This window comes from Nomascus leucogenys, chromosome 14 (genome assembly GCF_006542625.1).
Source record: "Nomascus leucogenys isolate Asia chromosome 14, Asia_NLE_v1, whole genome shotgun sequence".
Lineage (NCBI taxonomy): Eukaryota > Metazoa > Chordata > Mammalia > Primates > Hylobatidae > Nomascus > Nomascus leucogenys.
The window spans coordinates 92,554,505-92,572,436 of record NC_044394.1 but is presented as its reverse complement, the minus strand read 5'-3'; the positions used below and the strand labels follow the sequence as shown (position 1 = coordinate 92,572,436).

Below are 17,932 nucleotides of genomic sequence, written 5' to 3'. Positions count from 1 at the left end.
ACGTGTCATGTAAAATACTGATTAGAAATATTGCTTTCTTCCTTCTTGCATCTCATGAAACAGGTTCGCTCAGTCTACACACACATCCTTGGTATCTTTCCAACACCGCAGGCCTGCTGCGCTCAGCAAAGAAAACCGCCTTCCCTTGTCTGGGGCACATGGGGGGTGCAGTTTAACACAGGACGTTGGGGGATTCTCATCCGCAGTCACAGGGGCCCACTGCCACCCATCATCTCGTAACTGCCACCCCATCCCTGTGGGGGGGGCTGCGCCCCAGGGATGATGGCCACACGCCTCTTCCAGACCTGCACTCCTGTCGATGGGCCTGTCAGGTGAGCCCCACCAGCACCCCAAACCACCACTGAGGGTGGTCACTGCAGGGTCAGAGGTCTTCTGTGCCCAAACACTGCTACACGCTCCCTCAGAGAAAGCCACAGAGTCTGAGGAGTCCAAAGGCTTCCCTGGGTCCTTCGTCTGAGGACTGAAGACACACATGAAACACGCACCCCAACAAACCCCTCTCAGAACCCGCCAGCCACGCACCAAGAAACGTGCCATGGAAACTCACCTGGACACAAGGACGGCAGCTGCATCTCGGGCCTTGTCACTGACAATCAAGTAGGACTGCAAGAAAGGGTGAACCACAGACACGGTCACTCCTGGACATTCCAGCCTTGGGGACCCCACGCGGTCGCGAAGCAGGCACGGTCACTCCTGCACACGCCAGCCTCGGGGACACCACACAGTCACCACTCCCACCCTCACCAGCTCCCCGAGGGCCCAGGTTCATAAACCAGCACAGGCCTAAGTCCAAAGCTGCAAAAAAAACCTCTCTTCAATCTGAGCCAAGGGCTACAGCTGCCAACTGCTACACTCACCCAGGTAAGTGCCTGAGCTACACAGAGCATTTGGTCACACCCCCTTGAAACACACATTTCCAAGAACAGAGCAGGAGAATGTCAACAAAGGAGTTACCCAATTGTAACAAAGAATCAAGAGTATTCATTGAGCACCTAATATGCCTTCCAGCACAAGGGAACCATCAGTATTGGAGTATTCAGACTAGATAAGAGGCCCTGTTCAAACTGAAGAGCACCTAGATTTACTACAAATGCCTCGTTTTTTTAATTTTTAGTGTTTAATTTTTGGAGTACATAGTAGGTGTATATATTTATATATTTTTGGTTTTTTTTTTTTTTTTTTTGAGATGGAGTCTTGCGCTCTCGCCCAAGCTGGAGTGCAGTGGTGCAATCTCGGCTCACTGCAAGCTCCGCCTCCCAGGTTCACGCCATTCTCCTGCCTCAGCCTCCCCAGTAGCTGGTCTTGGGGGTTTTTTGTTGTTGTTTTGAGACCAGGTCTCGCTCTGTCACCCAGGCTGGAGTACAGTGGTGCGAGCAAAGCTTACTGTAGGCTGGGCGCTGTGGCTCACGCCTGTAATCCCAGCACTTTGAGAGGCTGGGGCAGGCGGATCACCTGAGGTCAGGAGTTTGAGACCAGCCTGGTCAATATGGTAAAACCCCGTCTCTACTAATGATACAAAAATTGGCCAGGCATGATGGCGCACACCTGTAATCCCAGCTACTCAGGAGGCTGAGGTGGGAGGATTGCTTGAGCCTCAAAGGCAGGGGCTGCAGTGAGTTGAGATTAGACCACTGCACTCCAGCATGGGTGACAGTGCAAGACTCCATCTCAAAAAAAAAAAAAAAACTCACTGCAGCACCAACCTCCCCAGCTCAAGTGACCCTCCCACCTCAGCCTCCAGAATAGCTGGGACCAAAGGGTGTACTACCACACCTGGCCAATTTTCTTTTGTTTTTTGGTAGAGACTGAGTCACATTATATTGCCTAGGCTGCTCTCAAACTCCTGGGCCCAAGCTATCCTCTCGCCCTGGCCTCCCAAAGTGCTGGAATTACAGGCATGAAACTTCCATGCCCAGCTAGATTTTTGGGAGGGCTGCCTTAAAATGTTTCCAATGCTTGGCCGGGCGCGGTGGCTCACGCCTGTAATCCCAGCACTTTGGGAGGCCGAGGCGGGAGGATCACGAGGTCAGAAGATTGAGACCATCCTGGCTAACACGGTGAAACCCCGTCTCTACTAAAAATACAAAAAACTAGCCGGGCGAGGTGGCTGGCGCCTGTAGTCCCAGCTACTCAGGAGGCTGAGGCAGGAGAATGGCGTGAACCCTGGGGGCGGAGCCTGCAGTGAGCCGAGATCGCGCCACTGCACTCCAGCCTGGGTGACAGCGAGACTCCGTCTCAAAGAAAAAAAAAAAAAAAAAGTTTCCAATGCTTGTCTCGGCTAGTTTTTTTTTTTTTTCTTTTCCCCAAAACGATACATTTAGAAGATCTTTTTTTCTGGGGCAGGCTTTTTTTTTGTGTGTGTGTGTGTGTGTGTGTGAGATGGAGTCTTGCTTTGCTGCCCAGGCTGGAGTGCAGTGGTGCAATCTTGGCTCACTGCAACCTCTGCCTCCCGGGTTCAAGCAATTCTCTGCCTCAGCCTCCCGAGTAGCTGTTCATTTGTAGGAGAACAGCTGAATAAGTATGTAAGGATCATAGGCGCTAGCCACCATGCCCGGCTAATTTTTGTATTTTTAGTAGAGACAGGGTTTCACCATCTTGTCCAGGCTGGTCTCGAACTCCTGACCTTGTGACCCACCTGCCTCGGCCTCCCAAAGTGCTGGGATTTCAGGTGTGAGCCACCACGCCCGGCCTCCAGGGCAGGATTTCTAACGGCAATCACAGAGTGCCAAGTCTTGACAAACCATGCTTCCTTGACCTGGCAGTCTCTCTCCACAGACAAGTAAACAAGGGTGGGTAAACCACACTACTTTTTTTTTTTTTTTGAGATGGAGTTTCACTCTTGTTGCTCAGGGTGGAGTGCAATGGCAAGATATCGGCTCACCACAACCTCTGCCTCCCAGGTTCAAGCGATTCTCCTGCCTCAGCCTCCTGAGTAGCTGGGATTACAGGCGCCCACCACCACGCCCAGCTAATGTTGTATTTTTAGTAGAGATGAGGTTTCTCCATGTTGGTCAGGCTGGTCTCGAACTCCCAACCTCAGGTGATCTGCCCACCTTGGCCTCCCAGAGTGCTGGGATTACAGGTGTGAGCCACCACACCCAGCCCATCACCACACTACCTCTAACATAACAAAACAAGAACAAACGAAACATCCATCTATCAGAGAGAATTTTAAATTAGATTACAATGGAGTACCTTTTCCCTTAACGATTATGAGGGGGACACTTTCTGACATCGTAAGACACTAAGAACGTGTTGCTGAGGGTAAAAAGGACTCAGAACAGCAGGTCATGAGGCAATGCTGAGCCCTGATGAAGAGCACAGACTCCAGAGATAAACCGTCTGGATTCAAACATGGATCCACCACTTATGAGCAAAGTAAACTAAGTTATTAATTTTTATGCCTGTTGCCTTCTCGGTTAAATGAGGGTAAGAATTGTCAACAGCCTCATGAAGGAGAATTAAATGATTATTAATCACAGTTAATTAATCACTGATGATCTATCAATCATCAACATATAGGTTAAATTTTTTTTTTTTTTTTTGAGATGGAGTCTCGCTCTGTCACCCAGGCTGGAGTGCAGTGGCATGATCTCAGCTCACTACAATCTCCACCTCCCAGGTTCAAGCGATTCTTCTGCCTCAGCCTCGTGAGTAGCTGGGATTACAGGTATGCGTCACCAGGCCCAGCTAATTTTTGTATTTTTAGTAGACACAGGGTTTTACCATGTTGGCCAGGCTGGTCTCGAAGTCCTAACCTCACGTGATCTGCCCGCCCCAGCCTCCCAAAGTGCTGGGATTACAGGAGTGACCCACCACGCCCAGCCCAATGTATAGGTTAAATTATTAATCCATAAGTGATTAATCTATGAGTGTTTGAACGGTGCCAGGCACACAGCAGGCACTCAGTGAATGCTGACCGGGGCTGTCGCAGTCAGCGTGGCAGGAAGAACAAGACGACTGGGATGGCTCAGAGCCTGACGGCCTCCTAGTGCCCGCTTGTGTGGGTTGGACTCGGTGACTTGCTGCTAACCACACGATCTGGCAGAGGAATGGGACGTCACTTCCATGATCGGGTAACATATTATCATGACTTCCATCTCATTAGCAGAGTCTCTCCCTTGCAGGCTTTGATGGAATAAGCCACTAAGTTGGAGGGACCCAGGTGGCAAAGAACTGAGGGTGGCCTCAATCCAACAGCCTTGGGGCGAAGACTGCCCACGTCGAGTTTTAACTGCAGCTGTGGGCAAGCTTGACACAGAGGACCCAGCTCAGCCATGCCAGACTCCCAACCCACAGAAACTACAAGAGGATAAATGTGTGTCACTCAAGTTTGGGGTAATTACTTATGATCCAATAGATAACTAATACAATAAGCTGTGTTTATATGCATAATATTTACATCAGGAAAAGTTTGAAGAAAATAAACAACTTATCTCTTCACGCTAGAATTTCATAAATTTAAATTTAGTATTTTTCTTATCTTTATTTTCTAGTTTTCCTACAAAGGAACATCTATTATTTATATAATGTGGAGAACTAAATGTCAAATGGGTCCTTATTTTCTCTCACCATTGCCACTAAACCCTTCCTTATCTGCCATGATTACCCTCAACAGAGTATCTGCATCATCTACAAAGAAATGAGATTTGCTAACTCAACCTGATCCCTACATGAATTATCACAATTTCAAAATAAGTTATCATATGGGATTTTACCTCACTGAATAAAACAGCAGTTGAATAAATATGTAAGTACCAAAAGCTTACCGAGTAAAACACTAACATCAAGAGAGCATGAACATGAAAGTGAGTACTAATTAGCAGCTAATTATCTGCATGATATTTACCTCTGCTATTTGGAGAATACGGTCCATTATGGACATTCGTGTTTGCCCAGGCTGGGTGAGGAGGTTCCCGTCAAGGCGAGAAAAATCAAAAGGGATTAGGCAGGTCACAGAAAGCCATAGCAAAAGCATGTAGCGGGTTTCCCAAGTCTAAAAAATTAAAGCACAGTAAGAATGAGTCTTGTTTGAAAAATAGAGGCCACTGGCCACAATCTACTTAAAGTCACTGCCCTCCATGCCCACCCAATGCCTACTAAAGCCATTCAAATGCCATCACCCTCAGGGCCAGAAATGCAAGCCATTCACCAACTCCTCGCCACATGCCCCCAGAATCCCCACCACACACACCCACTGCCGTAACTTAGCAGACAAAAGAGACATCAAAATGAACAAAGAAAAATCATAATACATCAGTACTCTTCGCTGGCACCTCTCCACATACAAACTGGCCTTTTGAGAAAGTGAAAAACAGATAAAAAGTAAAAACACCTAAGAATAAAGAAAAAAGGCTGGGCGCGGTGGTTTACACCTGTAATCCCAGCACTCTGGGAGGCCGAGACGAGCAGATCACCTGAGGTCAGGAGTAATTTTTTTCTTTTTTGAGACGGAGTCTCGCTCTGTTGCCCAGGCTGGAGTGCAGTGGCGTGATCTCGCTCACTGCAAGCTCCGCCTTCCGGGTTCACGCCATTCTCTGGCCTCAGCCTTCTGAGTAGCTGGGACTACAGGCGCCCGCCAACACGCCCGGCTAATTTTTTGTATTTTTAGTAGAGACAGGGTTTCACCGTGTTAGCCAGGATGGTCTCAATCTCCTCACCTAATGATCTGCCCACCTCGGCCTCCCAAAGTGCTGGGATTACAAGCATGAGCCACCGTGACCGGCCGAGGTCAACAGTCCTAAACCAGCCTGACCAACATGGAGAAACCCCGTTTCTACTAAAAATACAAAATTACCCTGGCGTGATGGCACATGTCTGTAATCCCAGCTACTCAGGAGGCTGACACAGGAGAATCACTTGAACCTGGGAGGCGGAGGTTGCAGTGAGCCAAGATTGTGCCATTGCACTCTAACCTGGGCAACAAGAGCGAAACTCTGTCTTTAAAAAAAAAAAAAAAAAAAAAAAAAAAGAATAAAGAAAACAATTATCAACTTCTAATAAAAAAGGAGTATCCTTATTTTCGGTAATTAGTAAAAAACATTCCAATTTGTCCCTGCAATCATTCCACTGGGGGGCGCTAGAAGTACTAGGGAAAGCAGGGCATGGAGTGCAGGGCAGCAGGGAAATGCCCCACAGCTCTCATCAGTCACATCCACGCCGAGACAAGCCACCACACTGCACGGTTATAAATCGTGTGCTCTTCCAAATACATACCGCGCAGAAGACAGCGAGCATAGCAGGCCCCGCTGCCGTCTGAGGCAAGGCCCCTGGCGAGGCCGGCCCTGGGCTGGCATCCAGGGACCTGGACGCCAGCAGGGTTCCCACCAAGCCCTGCCTGATGAGGCCCCTCGCTGGCTCAATCTGCACAAACCGTGTGCTTTCCACTGGCGCCTGCTTTCCTGCTGGGGGTCTGGAATTTTGTTTCGTGCCAGGCAGAGATGTCCACGTGGCCAGACCCCAGTGAAAGCTCTGGGCACCAAGTCTCAAACGTGCTTCCCTGATAGACACCTCACAGGTGTGGTCACATCTCACTGCTGGGGGAATGACACAGGCCCTGTGGGACCCAACTGGAGGACCCTGGGAGCTCCCGCCTGGTTCTCCCCAAACCCCACCCACGTGCCTTTTCCCTTTGCTGATTTTGCTGTGTATTATTTTGCCATAACAAGTGACAGCCAAAAGGAGGAATCTATGCTGAGTGAGTCCTGCCCGGGAAGTACCAAACCTGGAGGTGGTCTTGGGAACCCAACACAGTTATACTTCCACAAGTTACAAAAACATATAAACAATGACAGATTTATTGCTAAACTATACCTAGGCATAATTTTTTTTATAAAGGGGCTATTTTAAACGAAAATAACTTAAAGCAACTTGTACAAGAAGTAAAGGAAAAGTCAAAAGAAAAGAAAGAAAGGAGGAGTAACACAAAACAAAGGGAGATAAAATGAAAGAAACAGGAAGGGGAAGGTGCAGCAGGGTGGGGCAAGCAGGGAGGAAGGACGAGCACGGAGGGGCTGGAGACAAGGGAGGAGGCAGAGACACTCACTTCATGGTCCTTGGGATTCTGATTTGTGACCAAATCTAAAACAGGCTCTACATCAGCAACTTCGTGAGGAAATAAACGAAGAAATGTTTTATAGCCTCGAACCTATTAAATAAAGAGATGCTGAATTATTATAAAACTTAAAAATACAGAGAGCAGCAAAATTGCCTTTCTACCCTTTCATCAAAAACCACCACCTATGCGACCCACTGATCAAAGAGAATTGTCACATTACAGTGACACAATTTAGTAAGACTGTAGTCACCACAAGAAAGCTACCCATGGCCAGGAGCGATGGCTCACACCTGTAATCCCAGCACTTTGGGAGGCTGAGGCAAAAGAATAGCTTGAGACCAAGAGTTGGAGACTAGCCTGGGCAACATAAAAAATTAAAAATTAGACAGGATGGTGGCACATGCCTGTAGTCTGAGAGGCTGAGGCACGAGGGAGAATCATTTGAGACCAAGAGTTTGAGGCTGCAGTGAGCTGACTGCACCACTGCACTCTAGCCTGAGTGACAGAGCAAGACCCCATCTCTCAAAAAAAAAAAAAGGCTTTCCTTCCTAAATTGGCTAGTGTTATTCATTACCATATTTACGGAATCAGTCATTAAATATGTTCATTTATATGACTGTCCTCTGACATTTATGAGGAGTAAGTGCCTACAAACCTCAAGGGCCCAAATTCATTAACACTCCCCTGAAGCTCAGGGATACCACACCTTCCGGAGAAATCCTAACCTCAAACAGCAGAGCTACAGAGGCTGGCGTGTCCTTGGCAGCCCACCCACAGGGTCCCCTCACTGGCCAAGGACTCTCCCGCCAGACAACAGAAATACTGCCTCGCCACTAGGAACCCCAAGCCCCACCCTGAGATGGCTGTGAGTACTCCCATAGTCAAAACTGCCAACAGAGAGCCTCTGGGCCAGCACGAGACACCTGCAAGCTTGTAAGAAAAGCAGACTATGAGACCACAGCCTAGACCTACTTGCTCAAAATCTATAGTACAGCAAAATTCCCAGGAAATTCATCTGCACATTAAAGTGTGAGAAGCACTTCCATTTCCACAGAGTCTCACTCTGTCACTCAGGCTGGAGTGCAACAGCATGGTCTTGGCTCACTGCAGCCTCTGCCTCTCAGGTTCAAGCCATTCTCCCGCCTCAGCCTCCCAAGCAGCTGGGATTACAGTCATGTGCCACCAAGCCCAGCTAATTTTTGTAATTTTAGTAGAGACTGGGTTTCACCATGTTGGCCAGGCTGGTCTCGAACTCCTGACCACAGGTGATCCACCCGCCTCAGCCTCTCAAGGTGCTGGGATTACCGGCCTGCTTTTTCCTTGTAAGAAGTTTTTCTGATTTAGTCTCATCTCCACCCCATTCCCTTCCTAGTTACACGGTGCTTCAATCTATTCAAATGCAAGATGCTAAATATCTTGACACTGTTTCAGCCAAAGGGCCCACATCACTAAATTCTGATCCCCAACATACAGTAAAAAGGGACAGAATTAAACCCACAACTTGTGTCTAAGAACTATCTTTCTTGAGAAATAACATTTTGGATAACCTCTGGACCAAGTATATTACAAAAGTACCTGTCAACTCTGAAGTGCTATGAAAATCTTACCTTGGTGATGATGTAAAGAAATTTAAAAGCCAGATGTACAAGGGAAGCTGGAGATGTCTGATCTTGCACTATGTCCAACAACAAGTTCATCATCCATTCTAGGGAAAAACACCAAACACCTACTGTAAAAGTGACACCAACATGACACTGAGGCCGGCCAGGTGTGGTGGCTCACGCCTGTTTTCCCAGCACTTTGGGAGACCAAGGTGGGAGGATCATTTGAGGCCAGAATTTCAAGGCGGCAATGAGCCATGATCCTACTATTGCACTCCAGCCTGGGCGACAGAGCAAAACCCTGTCTCTTTTTTTTTGAGACAGAGTCTCGCTCTGTCCCCCAGGCTGGAGTGCAGTGGCGTGATCTCGGCTCACTGCAACCTCCACCTCCTGGGTTCAGGCAATTCTCCTCCCTCAGATTCCCAAGTAGCTGGGATTACAGGCACGCGTCACTACGCCTGGCTAATTTTTGTATTTTTAGCAGAGATGGGGTTTCACCATGTTGGCCAGGCTGGTCTCGAACTCTTGACCTCAGGTGATCCACCCACCTCGACCTCCCAAAGTGCTGGGATTACAGGCGTGAGCCCACCGTGCCTGGCCCAAAACCCTGTCTCTTAAAAAACAAAAATAAACAAACAAAAAGACATAGCTAGGTTAAATGTAAGCAGAAGGAAAGATATTCCAACCAATCACAAATCATAAGAGAGCTGGAGTGGCTCTGTTAATATCAGACAAAGTGAACGTCAGAACAAGTATTATCATCAGAGATGAACAGAATGTTTCATGATAATAAGAGGATCAATTCATCATGAAGCCTTAACGATTCTGTAAGTATACACACCAACCTACAGAGCTTCAAAATAAGCAAAGAAAAAGCTGAGAGAAATGAAAGGAGACACAGCTGAAAACTTCAACACTCCTGTCTCAGGAACTGATAGAACAAGTGAGAGAAAATCACTGAAACCTAAACAGCACTATCAACCACCTTACTTACGTGACATTTAGAGAACAATCTACCCAACAACAGAACAGACATTTTTCTCAAGTGCACGTGGAACGTTCAACAAAACAGACCACATGCTGGGCTGCAAGTCTTCATACGTGGAAAAGAACTGCAACTGGCATCCGGGAAACACAGACAAGGACACAACGAGATACACTCCCTGAAATCAGAGAGACTGGCAACGCTGAGTGCTGAAGAGAACCCAGAGCAGCTGGAATCCTCATACCTTGTTGGTAGAAATGGTCAACAGTACTTCATGGAATCAGTATGGCAGGTGATTATGAGTCATACACCTTTTTTTTTTTTTTTTTTTGGAGACAGAGTCTCACTCTGTGGCCCAGGCTGGAGTGCAGTGGTGTCATCTCGGCTTACTGCAACCTCCGCCTCCCACAATCAAGTAATTCTCCTGCCTCAGCCTCCTGAGTAGCTGGGACTACAGGCGCCCGCCACCACACCCGACTAATTTTTTGTATTTTAGTAGACATGGGGTTTCACCACGTTGCCCAGGCTGGTCTGAACTCCTGAGCTCAGGTGATCCACCTGCCTCAGTCTCCCAAAGTGCTAGAATTACAGGTAGGAGCCACCACGTCTGGCCAAGTCATACACTTTCTACAAGTAAGACACTTTCTGCTACTCAGCAATTCCACGCATGCGTATTTTCCCAAGAGAAAATAAAACCTGTCCACCTAAAGACTTGTACGTAAACATTTTCACAGTAGCATTACCTGGTTTTTTTTGGTTTGTTTTTTTTTTTGAGACAGAGTCTCGCTCTGTCACCCAGGGTGGAGTGCAGTGGCAAGATCTTGGCTCACAGCAACCTCCACCTCCCAGGTTCAAGCAATTTTCCTGCCTCAGCCTCCCAAGTAGCTGGGACTACAGGCGCACACCACCATGCTGGGCTAATTTTTTGTATTTTTAGTAGAGATGGGGTTTCACCGTGTTAGCCAGGACAGTCTCAATCTCCTGACCTCATGTTCTGCCCGCCTCAGCCTCCCAAAAAGTAGCATTATTAATAACAGCCAAAAACCGGGAACAACTGAAATGTCCATCAACAGATAAAAGAAGAAACAATCCCAGCACTTTGGAAGGCTGAGGCGGGCGGATCACGAGGTCAGGAGATCAAGACCATCCTGGTTAACACGGTGAAACACCGTCTCTACTAAAAATAAAAAAAAATTAGCCGGGCGTGGTGGTGGGCGCCAGTAGTCCCAGCTACTCAGGAGGCTGAGGCAGGAGAATGGCATGAACCTGGGTGGCGGAGCTTGCAGTGAGCCGGGATCGCACCACCGCATTCCAGCCTGGGCAACAGAGCAAGACTCCGTCTCAGAAAAAAAAAAAGAAGAAGAAACAAATTGTGATTTATCAGCACAAGAGAAAAGGTACAAACTACTGATAGACACGCCAACAATGGTAAGTCCCGGAGATGTTATTTTAACAATGGAAGACAAAAAGTAAAGAGCACATACTGAATGATTCTAGAACAGGCAAAATTAATCAACAGTAACATTAACCAACAGCGGTTCCCTAGGACTGGGGTGAGGGGACTGACAGCAAAAGGACATCAAGTAACTCCTTGGGATGACAGAAATGTTCCACATCTTGATAGCGCGGGGTGTATACATTTACCGAAACTCAAACATCTTACTAAAATGGGTGCATTTTATAGTAGGTAAATTTTAAACTCAATAAAGTTAAAACTCAATAAAATGTTCTAAGAATAAAAATTTATAATCGTGGATAAAGAGTAGCATTATTTACAAACCATATAATTATTTACCTGCTAAGAAAACCCAAAAGTAACAACTGGCCGGGAGCGGTGGCTCAGGCCTATAATCCCAGCACTTTGGGAGGCCGAGGCAGGTGGATCACCTGAGGTCAGGAGTTCAAGACAAGCCTGGCCATCATGGTGAAACCCCGTCTCTACTCAGAATACAAAAATTGGCCAGGCTAATTTTACAGGTGGCGCCTGTAATCCCAGCTACTCCGGAGGCTGAGGCAGGAGAATCGCTTGAACCCGGGAGGAGGAGGTTGCAGTGAGCCAAGATCGCGCCATTGCACTCCAGCCTGGGTGACAGAGCAAGACTTTGTCTCCAAAAAAAAAGAAATAAACGACTGAAAAACTATTGACGTAAACATTTCATCACACAGTGAACCTCGGAGACATGATGCTAAGTGAAAAAAGCCAGTCCCAAAAGACCTCCTACTGTGTGATTCCATCACATCACAAACCCAGGGCCAGATGAGTGGTTACTGCAGAAGCAGAGAATGGGGAGGAATTGCTGATGGGAGTTGGGTTGCTTCAGGAGATGATGAAAATGCCTAGATTGTGGTAGTGATAGTTACACAACTCTGTAATACACTAAATACACTAAATAACACTAAAGTGTAAATTTAGAAGGGTGAACTCTATAGTGTGTAATTATATCCCTATGAAGATGTTAAGAAATGTATGTTTACGCATACATATTCCATTAGTGTCGCCATTTACAAAAACTGTATACAAAACGCATCTTCGCTAGACTTCAACAATAACCAGTTAGAACACATAACAAAGAGTTTCACAAGAGCAATAAAAGACAAAACATACCTAGAAATAAACCTAAAAAAATGTCTCCAGGAATCATCTAAAGAAAATCACCAACCTTCACTGAGGAACACAAAAGATGTGAATAATTAGAGACATAATACCACGATCTTAGACAGGAAAATTAGATCTTACAAAGACTTCTCCCCTACATGAATTTGTGAATTTAACAGAATTCCAAAGGGTGGAGAGTGATAAAATAATTCTGGAGTTCATCCACATTAATGAACGGGCTACAAAACCATCAAGAAAATAAGAGGAAAGGAGGCCAGGCAAAATATAAAGCAACTAACATCAAACAAAATGACCCAGTCCAGGCGTGGGTCTAATCCCAGCACTTTGGGAGGCCAAGGCAGGCAGATTGCTTGAGGTCAGGAGTTCGAGACCATCCTGGCCAACATGATGAAAACCGTTCTCTACTAAAAATACAAAAATTAGCCAGGCATGGTGGTGCGTGCTACTCGGGAGGCTGAGGCAGGAGAATCTCTTGAACCTGGGAGGCAGAGGTTGCAGTAAGCCAAGAACGTGCCACTGCACTCCAGCCTGGGTGACAGAGCGAGACTCCGTCTCAAAAAAAAAAAAAAAAAAACAAGCAAAATGACCCAGAAAAAAGAGCACACAGATAGGTTAATGGAACAGAATAAAAAGTCTAACAGCAAAGGCTAATATATTTGAATATTTAATATAGATTTTAAATGGCATTTCAAGCAGGGGAGAGGCCACTAAATCATCTAATAAATTAGGCTTACATAACTGATTAGGAAAAACAAACTTTCTAACCGTACTACCAAAGGCCAAACACAAAGAAACTGATAGTTTGACAAGCTAAATATTTCTAAAACTTCAGTAGAGGCTGGGTGCAGTGGCTCACACCTGTCATCCCAGCACTGTGGGAGGCCAAGGCAGGATTGCTTGGGGCCAGAAGTTCAAGACCAGCTTGAGGAACATAGCGTGACCCTGACCCTGCAAAAACAAATTTTTTTTTTTTTTTTTAAGACAGTCTCGCTCTGTAGCCCACACTGGAGCGCAGTGGCACGATCTCGTTCACTGCTACCTCTGCCTCCTGGGTCCCAGTTCAAGCGATTCTCCTGCCTCAGCCTCTCGAGTAGCTGGGATTACAGGCATGCTCCATCATGCCCAGCTAATTTTTGTATTTTTAGTAGAGACGGGGTTTCACCATGTTGGTCAGGCTGGTCTTGAACTCCTGACCTCGTAATCCACCCACCTCGGCCTCCCAAAGTGCTGGGATCACAGGCATGAGCTACTGCGCCTGGTCAAAAAAAATTTTTTTTAATTAACCAGGCATGGCGGCTTGTGCCTATTGTCCCAGCTACACAGGAGGCTGAGGTGAGAAGATCACTTAATCCCAGGAGCTCAAGGCTGCAGTGAGCTACGACTGCACCACTACACTCCAGCCTGGGTGACAGAGCGAGATCCCATCTCTTTAAAAAAACAAATACAAAAAAACTTCAGTAGATAAAATACACCAGACACAATATTAAAAGGCAAAAGCAGGCAGGGCACAATGGCTCACGCCTGTAATCCCAGCACTTTGGGAGCCCAGCGTGGGCGGATCACCCTGGGGGTCAGGAGTTCGAGACCAGCCTGGCCAACATGGTGAAACCTCATCTCTACTAAAATACAAAAATTAGCCAGGCGTGGTGGCACATACCTGTAATCCCAGCTACTCTGGAGGCTGAGGCAGGAGAACTGCTTGAACCCGGGAGGCAGAAGTTGCAGTGAGCCAAGATTGGGCCACTATACTCCAGCCTGGGCAACAGAGAGACTACAGCTCAAAAAAAAAAAAAAAAAAAAAAAGCAAAAGGCTGGAAAAATGTGCAACAAATGACAAAGGACCAGCATCCCACGACTACATTTTCCTTTTTCTAAAAGGGAATTCCAGAAAATAATGAACTCAGCTGGGCACACTGGCTCACACCTGAAATCCCAGCACTTTAGGAGGCCAAGGTGGGTGAACTGCTTGAGCCCAGAGGTATGAGACCAGCCTGGGCAACACGGCAAGACCCCGTCTCTACAAAAAAAAAAAAATTTTATTTATTTATTTGTATTATTTTTTTTTTCCGAGACATTTTCGTTCTTGTTGCCCAGGCTGGAGTACAATGGCACGATCTTGGCTCACTGTAACCTCTGCCTCCCGGGATCGGGCAATTCTCCTGCTTCAGCCCCGAGTAGCTGGGATTACAGGCGTGCACCACCACACGCGGCTAATTTTTGCATTTTTAATAGATAACGGGGTTTCACCATGTTTGTCAGGCTGGTCTCAAACTCCTGACCTCAGGTGATCCACCCACCCCGACCTCCCAAAGTGCTGGGATTACAGGCATAAGCCACCACAGCCGGCCAAAAACAGTTTTTGCAAAGAAAGAAAATAGGCCAGGTGCGGTGGCTCACGCCTGTAATCCCAGCACTTTGGAAGGCTGAGGCGGGCGGATCACGAGGTCAGGAGATCGAGACTATCCTGGCTAACACCGTGAAACCCCGTCTCTACTAAAAATACAAAAAATTAGCCGGGCAAGGTGGCGGGCGCCTGTAGTCCCAGCTGCACGGGAGGCTGAGGCAGGAGAATGGCGTGAACCCTGGGGGGCGGAGCCTGCAGTGAGCCGAGATCGCGCCACTGCACTCCAGCCTGGGCGACAGAGCGAGACTCCGTCTCAAAAAAAAAAAAAAAAAAAAAGAAAGAAAATAACTCTAAAAATCATTCACAGCACTCTTAAGCAGCTCACAAGTTACTATTCCATGATCCACTCTGGAAAGAGGTCTGGCAAGAATAAAGGCACTTAACTACAGGTCCAATGTTGTTACTTGGAGATATATAAAAACACCACCTGCTACCTTGCGAGCAGTGACCACATCTGTTTCCTGGGAACCAGCGCTCACACACAGGAACTCCAGGAACCCAAGACCTCCTACAAGATATGGCCTGGGGAGCCCACTGTCTGCACGCCATCCAGCATGGCGAGCCCCTCCAGCAGATGTCAGAGTCGTGTTCCCTGCAGCTGACCCTCTCCCAAGGACCGCTATCTTTGGTCTCCTTCACAAGGCCTATAAATTTTTCTAGGAGGACAGAAGGACAAGGCTGATCCCAATGAATTCTTGAATCCAGAATTTAGAGGTTTTTTTGGGCTTTTGTTTTTTTTTTTTTTTAAGATGAAGTCTCGCGGCCGGGCGCGGTGGCTCACGGTTGTAATCCCAGCACTTTGGGAGGCCGAGGCGGGTGGATCACGAGGTCAGGAGATCGAGACCACAGTGAAACCGTCTCTACTAAAAATATAAAAAAATCAGCCGGGCGTAAACTGGAGATGACAACAGATGCCCTCCTTAGCTGCTGTGAGGATTAAATGATGACCCATGTAAACCACCTTGACCCTGCATGACTATTATCAGAAAGACATCATGTGCCCAGATGCAAACTAATGTAAGCTAAAAACACATGAGGAGCAAATGTTGTTTCTTCAGCAGAAAGGAATTAAGTAGCTCAGACACATCTCCCCCCAGCTCCCAGCCTAGAGTGACATCTGGAACTCAAGCCACTATCACAGGTGGCTAAAACCAACCAGCCAGGCCCTGCAAGCAAGTAAGACAGGGACACTTCTTGGCACTTGATCCTGGCAAAGCACATGCATGTGCCAGCACCATACACCAAGGCCTCTGTGGTCATCTGTAATTGAATGATCAAAATCAGCAGCTTCTATTCTTACCAAGGTGTGGGTCCAACAGATGAGGCTGCTCCTGGTATTTGTCCATTATTACTAAAAACAAATATAACATGAAAATTAATTACCACTAGGCCAAACAAACCCATGAGCCTCAGAAACCCCACTTTCCCTTGCTAGCTTCCACAGGGCAGCTCCACCTCTTCCCCAGCTCTCAGGAGCACACCTCCCCTCTCACTAAGGGAGGCCACACAGGCCACCTGGAGGGAAGGCCCCACCTCCCTCTAGCATTTTGAGGGCCACTGTGGCCCAGCCTCGTGCACTTTACTTGCTTGGCACACTGTTCCTCTTTTCCCATTTCCTCTATACTCTTCCTAACAGAGTCTCCTCCTCGCTCCTTCCTTCCTTCACTCTCTCCTGCCTCTGCCGGCCGTTAAGGGCTAAGCTCAACTCTGTCCTTGTGAGACACATCCCTGGCACTCCTCTCACCCTCCCCTGCCAAACATGCCTGTAAACTAAAAACAAAATTCTAAGCCCCCTAGCCATCTAACAGACCCCTCCTCTTGGCCAAGAGCATTCCAAACTTAACCTGAAAAACTAGTTCATGATGGGAAGGGATTATGGGGAGTGGGGTCCACATAGGCCTCATTATACCCTCCTCCCGGTGGAATTCAGGCACAGCTGATCAGTATTAGCATTAAAACCGATCTTAAGTAGCAATAAGACACCAAATTCCAGCCTGACTCTAGTACAGCATCACATGACAGACAGCAGGCCCTGAAAGAAATCAAAATATTTTTCCCTAAAGTGTATCTGACATATTTTGAAATGGCCCTGCTAAGTTGCCTCTTGTGGGGAAAAGCTACATTCTGTAGAGAATCCCTTCCCTTTCTAGGTCTTTTCCCTGATCCAGGAGAAAATTAACTAAGTCTGGTACCTTTTTAGTCTGATGAAAAGCATTTACAATCTATTCTCTCTAAAATCAGCTAACTGGAACCTTCATCTGCATAAGAAGAACCTTGGTCTCCACAATTTATCTTAACCTAGACAATCCCTTCTATGGATTCCAAGTCTTCAGATAAACTCTTTCAACCAATCACCAATCGTGAAATATTTGAATCCACCAATGCCCTGGACGCCCTCCCACCCAAGATGTCCCGCCTTCCCTGGCTAGACCAATGTACACCTTACAGGTATCGATTGATGTCTCATGTCTCCCTAAAACGTATAAAACTAAGCTGTAGCCCGACTTCCTTGGGGACATGTGACCTCCTGAGGCTGCCTCACAGGCACACCCTTAACCTTCTAAACTGATTGAGACTTGTCTCAGATACTTTTTGGTTGACATATCCAGGCACTGCTCCCTTCCACACAGCTGCCAGCTCTTCACAACCTCCCAAACCCTGAACCACCACTTTCTCCTCCTCTCAGCAGCTGAAACTGCTTCTGTCCAATCCGGCAGCTCCCACCTCCACATCTGAACACACACACCCACTGCTTCCCAGCAAAACTGCCTTTGCAAAAGTTACATCAGTGAGGAAATTAAGGCAATGGGGCAGATCTGATCCAGCCAACCCCCTCATGCCTTTAGTCTTCAAGCTGCCAAGCTACCTTTGGGAGACACTTAATTTATAGTTTAAATGCTAAGAGCCCTTCCCCAAAACTCCACTGCCTCTGTAAAGTTAATGAGAGGCCACCAGGCCAGGAGGAGGAGAGGAGTCTGAATTCCGCTAAGGTGTAACGTAATTGCCAGCCATTATTCTTGAGATCACAAAACATGCGAGTTCCCCAGTTACTCCTGCAGACCACGTCACTATTGCAGAACCTGAGACTAGCCTTTAAAGATACCTTTTCAGATTGTTTCCATGTCTGACACCTACGCTAGGACCACCGACCCATGATAGCTCCACCTGGACCCGCCCACTGCTCCTGGGGCCCCACCCAGATGCGATTCAGCACATCACGGAGGATCATTTCCGACTCCCCTATGAT

General features: G+C 47.2%; 1 protein-coding gene across 4 annotated transcripts in view; it reads right to left on the bottom strand.

The window, feature by feature from the left end:
- The window catches only part of TBCD (tubulin folding cofactor D), a 186,900-nt gene that overhangs the window by 166,244 nt on the left and 2,724 nt on the right, over window positions 1–17,932 (bottom strand). For 3 of the 4 annotated variants that reach the window (XM_030828266.1, XM_030828268.1, XM_003281647.4), the window contains exons 2-6: window positions 15,986–16,036; window positions 8,686–8,783; window positions 7,067–7,168; window positions 4,871–5,017; window positions 569–624 (exon numbers count right to left, since the gene is read on the bottom strand). In XM_030828266.1, coding sequence (XP_030684126.1) covers window positions 569–624; window positions 4,871–5,017; window positions 7,067–7,168; window positions 8,686–8,783; window positions 15,986–16,036 — 454 coding nt within the window. The remainder of the gene's footprint in view (window positions 1–568; window positions 625–4,870; window positions 5,018–7,066; window positions 7,169–8,685; window positions 8,784–15,985; window positions 16,037–17,932) is intronic. The other variant, XM_030828267.1, reaches the window with a different exon arrangement.